The sequence below is a fragment of the Squalius cephalus genome (assembly GCF_949319135.1).
Source record: "Squalius cephalus genome assembly, chromosome: 1".
In the NCBI taxonomy this organism is placed as follows: domain Eukaryota; kingdom Metazoa; phylum Chordata; class Actinopteri; order Cypriniformes; family Leuciscidae; genus Squalius; species Squalius cephalus.
In genome coordinates this window covers 53,546,733-53,552,118 of record NC_137122.1, presented here as the reverse complement: position 1 = coordinate 53,552,118, position 5,386 = coordinate 53,546,733, and the positions used below count along the sequence as shown (strand labels likewise).

The 5,386-nt window shown below is 38.7% G+C and overlaps 1 protein-coding gene across 1 annotated transcript; it reads left to right on the top strand.

Moving 5' to 3' along the window:
- Positions 1 to 5,116, top strand: LOC307160152 (E3 ubiquitin/ISG15 ligase TRIM25-like). The gene is made up of 6 exons (XM_079874040.1): positions 1 to 647; positions 1,983 to 2,078; positions 2,164 to 2,397; positions 2,872 to 3,031; positions 3,420 to 3,467; positions 3,694 to 5,116. Exons 1-6 carry the CDS (start codon positions 69 to 71, stop codon positions 4,200 to 4,202), a joined length of 1,626 nt encoding a protein of 541 aa, XP_079730166.1. The 5' UTR covers positions 1 to 68; the 3' UTR covers positions 4,203 to 5,116.
- The last annotated feature ends 270 nt before the right edge of the window (positions 5,117 to 5,386 follow it).

Sequence of the window (5,386 nt, the reverse complement as noted above, 5' to 3'; positions counted from 1 at the left end):
AGAGAAACAGGAACTGAAGTGTTGTTGAGCTGTTGTGTGTTTGTGTCTCTCTGTATTCATGCAGTAAAATGGCAGAAGCCAGAATTTCAGTGGATCAGAATGAGTTCACGTGTCCAGTGTGTCTGGATCTCCTGAAGGAACCAGTGGCTATTCCCTGTGGACACAGTTACTGTAAGATCTGTATTACAGACTGCTGGGATCAGGAGGATGAGAAGAGAGTCTACAGCTGCCCTCAGTGCAGACAGACCTTCAGTCCAAGACCTGCTTTAGCTAAAAACACCATTCTGGCTGAACTGGTGGAGAAACTGAAGAAGACTAAACTTCCTGCTGACTGTTACGCTGGATCTGGAGACGTGCAGTGTGACGTCTGTACTGGAAGAAAATACAAAGCCGTCAAGTCCTGTCTGGTGTGTCAGGAATCTTACTGTCAAACTCATTTAGACCGTCATGAGGAATATCACTCTCGTAAACCACACAAAGTGATTGATGCCACTGGACGACTGCAGGACATGATCTGCCGTAAACATGATAAAGAGCTAGAAATGTTCTGTGTCACTGATCAAGAATGCATTTGTTTGCGGTGTAAAGAGTATGAACATAAAAACCACAAAACTGTATCAACTGCAGCACAGAGGACAGAGACACAGGTATGAACTGAGAGGGATTGATCACACAGAAAAGAAAGTGTCTTCATTTACTCATGTTGTCCCAAACCGGTTTGATGATATTTTGAAGAATGTCTATTTTACTCTATACATTGGAAGTCAATGGGGTACAAAAGTTTCAAGCTCCAAAAATTTGAAAAAACATCAAATTAATCTTAAACACTAGTGGTTTAAAAACGAAGTGCGATTAACTGTATTAACGTGCACTTGTAGTGTACTTCAAATTAAAAGTATATTTAAAATAAAAACTGTACATGCAGATAATATAATATTAATGAAATGAAAGGCCATTTAAGTGCACTTAAAGAGAGTAAATGTTCATGACTGTTTCACTTAATAAATACAATATGAAAGAATGTCAAATTAAAAGTTTTACTTTAAGGTGCATTTTAATATTTAATATTTCAATGTGACTCTTTTGTCATGCTTTTGTTACGGTCCCTGGTCTAGGTCAGGGATGTAACAAACAACAAGAAACCTACAAAGAAAAACAAGGCACTCACCCTCTACTGCTTCTCAAATTAAGTACACTATTACAGGTGGGATCATTAAGGCATTGATGTTTTTAGAAACAGATCACAAGTGGCTAACAGCACTCTGTTACCATAAAGAGGAGCACAGCGATCACAGTCTATTGTGCTACATGTTCACCAGCTAACACACAGTACAACAACATGTGCAGTCAAAGAGAGCTCCATCCATCCATTTATAGTCCAGGCCTCTTCTCTGGTCCAACCACCAAAAGCTTCTCCTTATGTCCAGGACCAATCCTACAGGAGGAATGGAGGACGCTGCGCGTCGGACGGTTCACGCCTCGCCGTCGTCCATTAATACCTGAAAATGGACACCTCGTCGGGCATTAACCCATACTTAAAACACAATAGAATTATGAAATTACATATGAAGTACTTAAAAATTCCAGTTAAGTTCAGCTAATTGCTTTAAATATAAATTGAAACTATAATACATTTTCATTTAATGGCAATTAACATGCAACTACGTGTCTGTAAACATTACATTCAGTTCACACTTAAGTATATTCTTTTAAAGTATATTATTCACATATACTTTTTTTAAAGGAATGCTCCTTTTAAAACTACTTTTTTTTTAAGGACCAATTTTGATTCACAAATCAAATCAAATCATTGATCAACTCATGTACGCAGAGCCCAAATCAAAGATGATGACGTCAGTAACATCAAACTTCACTGATCTGTGGTTTGAACCTACAGTATAAACTTGCCATGCTAGATCTTTAACCCTTATTGTGTGACAGTAGTTTTATGTGTCATTCCCTGTCATTGGTTTGTCCTCCAGAAACAGCTGAAGGAGACGCAGATGAAGATCCGTCAGAGAATCCAGCAGAGACAGAAAGATCTTCATCAGCTGAGAGAGGCTGTGGAGTCTCATAAGGTGAGTCTGGAGAAGAAGAGAAGTGTGAGACGTCTCAGTTTGGACTCACTGAACTCACTGTGTGATTGTGATGTGTGTGTAACAGCGCTCTGCACACACAGCAGTGGAGGACAGTGAGAAGATCTTCACTGAGATCATCCGCTCCATTGAGAGAAGCCGCTCTGAGGCGACACAGCGGATCAGAGATCAGGAAAAGACTGCAGTGAGTCGAGCTGAAGGACGACTGGAGCGACTGGAGCAGGAGATCAATGATCTGAGGAGGAGAGACGCTGAGCTGGAGCAGCTTTCACACACACACCATCACATCCAGTTCCTGCAGGTAACAGAGATCTAGAAGAACTGGATCATAGTGGACTTGAGCAAGAGACTCACAGAGAAACATTTCATGACAGCAGAATGAGACGAACTTAAGCAGGGCAAAAAAACACTCTAAAGCTCAGCTATTTGCATTTAATAAAAACAATAAAATAAACCACATTTATTTAACTGCAAATAACATGCAATTAAGTTTCTGAAAACATTACAGCCAATCTGCACTTATATATTTTTTAAAGTATATTATTTCTGTTACAAGTAAGGTATTTTCTTTTTCACAAGGAGTGTAAGTGTGAAATCCTAGAGTTTGTAGCATTAAATGATGAATATGAGAAGAATGTGCTGATTGTGTGAAAGTGCTGGATTGAAGCGAGTCACTGAAGAGAAGTGAAGTCAACAAGAGCCGCTCAGATCTGATATAGTGCAGGTTATTGGCTGAAGTGTGGAGATGATGAGTTTTGATTTCTGTTTTCTGTAGAGTTTCCAGTCTCTCTCAGCACCTCCTGAATCTACAGACGAACCCGACGTTTCCTTCAGTTCTCTCTCCTCTTTTGATGGCGTGAGAGAATCTGTCCGTCAGCTGAGAGACAAACTGGAGGATTTCTGCAAAGAGGAGCTCAAGAAGATCTCAGACGGAGGTAAAGTCCTGCGCCTCGTTTATACAGACGTGTGGAGAATGATCCGAAATGTGAACGTACAACAGTTTCTGAAATGTTCCTATGATTTATAAAACATGCGCACAAATAAAATCCCACTTTATAAATCACAGTTCATCTTTAATTCAAGTGCATCAACTCTACAGAACAGCCACAAACATCCCTTGATGGTTTAGAAGTAATAAATACTTATGTATATATTGAAATTGAAATCCGATACGTGTGTTTTATATATGAGGCATCTGGAGATTCTTCTGTTCTCAGAAATGAGTCCTGCATCATCTAATATCAGATTAGAAACGTCTTAGAAATGGATGTATTTTATCTTGTCATTTCTCTTCACACTGTTCATGTCTGTTTATTTCCACAGTCACATTCACCAACATGAATCCCAAGACCAGGAACGACTTCCTACAATGTAAGTCACTGAGAAACAAGCAGAAAAACTCACTGAATGTGTTCATGTTCTTCCTGTAGAAGGAGAAATAAACATGATAGAAGAGTTTATAATTGATCATGTAAATGATGATTTGCACAGGATATCTGATCAGCTGTACTGAGACACTGATGATACATTGTTCAGATACATTAAAAGATCAGACAGATTCATAATTCCTGATTCTGATGTGTTTTCTCTCCATCAGATTCCCATCAGCTGACTCTGGATCTGAACACAGTGAATAAACTCCTCAGTCTGTCTGAGAGGAATAGAGTGATTACTGTCACTGACACACAACAGTCGTATCCTGATCATCCAGACAGATTTGATGGGGTTTCTCAGGTGTTGTGTAGAGAGAGTGTGTGTGGACGCTGTTACTGGGAGATTGAGTGGAGTGGATGTGTGTTTATATCAGTGTCATATAAGAGCATCAGCAGGAAGGGTTATGAGTGTGGATTTGGACGTAATGATCAGTCCTGGAGTTTGTTCTGCTCTTCCTCCAGATACTTATTCTTGCACAATAACATACAGACTGTTCTCCCTGTAAAGTCCATCAGCAGAAGAATAGGAGTGTATGTGGATCACAGTGCAGGAACTCTGTCCTTCTACAGCGTCTCTGACACAATAAGCCTCATCCACACAGTCCAGACCACATTCACTCAGACGCTCTATCCTGGGTTTAATGTTTGTTTTGAATCAGTGAAACTGTGTTGATGTTTCAGAATAGACTGTAGAGAGATTTTACCCATAATGCTTTGAGCTGATAAATCAGTAACAGTGAGATGTTACAGAGACTCTTATTTTAATTTTCATTAATATAGCTGAACTTCTGCTACTGAAATAACACATCAGAATAAATGTGTGCATTAGTTGTTTTTTTTCAATTGCTAACAAGCATTGGTCGATACTGAAGCCTCATCTTCAAAACTATTCACACATTCAATGAAACAGAAGTCTATGCCAAACTGTGAATATTTTTTCATTGCTTTTGTAGTGTGGTTAAAAAGATCAATATGATTTATGCAATACTAAACAAAATGGTATGTGAGTTTATTGCATACCTGTCAACATTTGGGTACCAAAATACGGGAGACCTGGGGGGGTTTCAGTTCAACCACATGCGGTTTCATGTCATCTATACATTACACACCCCATCGCCAAATCATAGAAAAATTCATCTTAACAATACACAACAAATCAATGTACAGAAAAACAGATTTCTAAAATAAGGTATAGGCCACAAATCTGGGAGTACAGTTTGCAAAACTGAACAGGTGATGTTGTGTAATATTTAGTTACTGTAAGAAACTGTTCCAGCGGGTGGAGTTTACTGGTACTGAACATTACATCACCTGTGTATAGCCTACTCCATTAACTGGAACAGGTTTTCACTTGAACTGAATATTACATCCAAATATTGTTATGTAATCAATCAGCATATTGTTGTGTAACTTCACCTATTGGAACAGTATTTCACAATTTTTCACAGGAACTGAATATTACAAACAGGCCTATTTACAAAACAACGATTGCGAAAGCGTGCACGGATTATGAATTTATTCACTGTTACCTTGTACGTAGTTTTTTTTTTCTGTACAGTTCTATTTTGTTAATAAATTTTGCATTCTATTTTGGCTTTCTCGTGTGTCCCTATTTTTGTTGTGTCCCTTTGAGCCACGGGGCGAAACGGGTACGGATTGAAAAACCAAAGCAACTGTACGCTTTACAAATCTGAGCACAGAGACTTTTTCTCTGGTACTTTTGGCATAGGATATTTATTTCCGTCAAGGTCAGGCTGCAAATGTATTCCCAGGAATGAGTGATGCGCTTTCCGCTTTTAAAGTTTTATAAAATAAGTAAGATATGGCTTGAATGGTTTAAAAGCATTAGCAAGAATA

Bases quoted from the DNA above. Each gene is read 5' to 3' on its own strand.
- LOC307160152 (XM_079874040.1), top strand. From the start codon at position 69: ATGGCAGAAGCCAGAATTTCAGTGGATCAGAATGAGTTCACGTGTCCA. The intron at 2,079-2,163 runs GTGAGTCTGGAG...TGTGTGTAACAG, and splicing joins AGGCTGTGGAGTCTCATAAG to CGCTCTGCACACACAGCAGT. The intron at 2,398-2,871 runs GTAACAGAGATC...TGTTTTCTGTAG, and splicing joins ATCACATCCAGTTCCTGCAG to AGTTTCCAGTCTCTCTCAGC.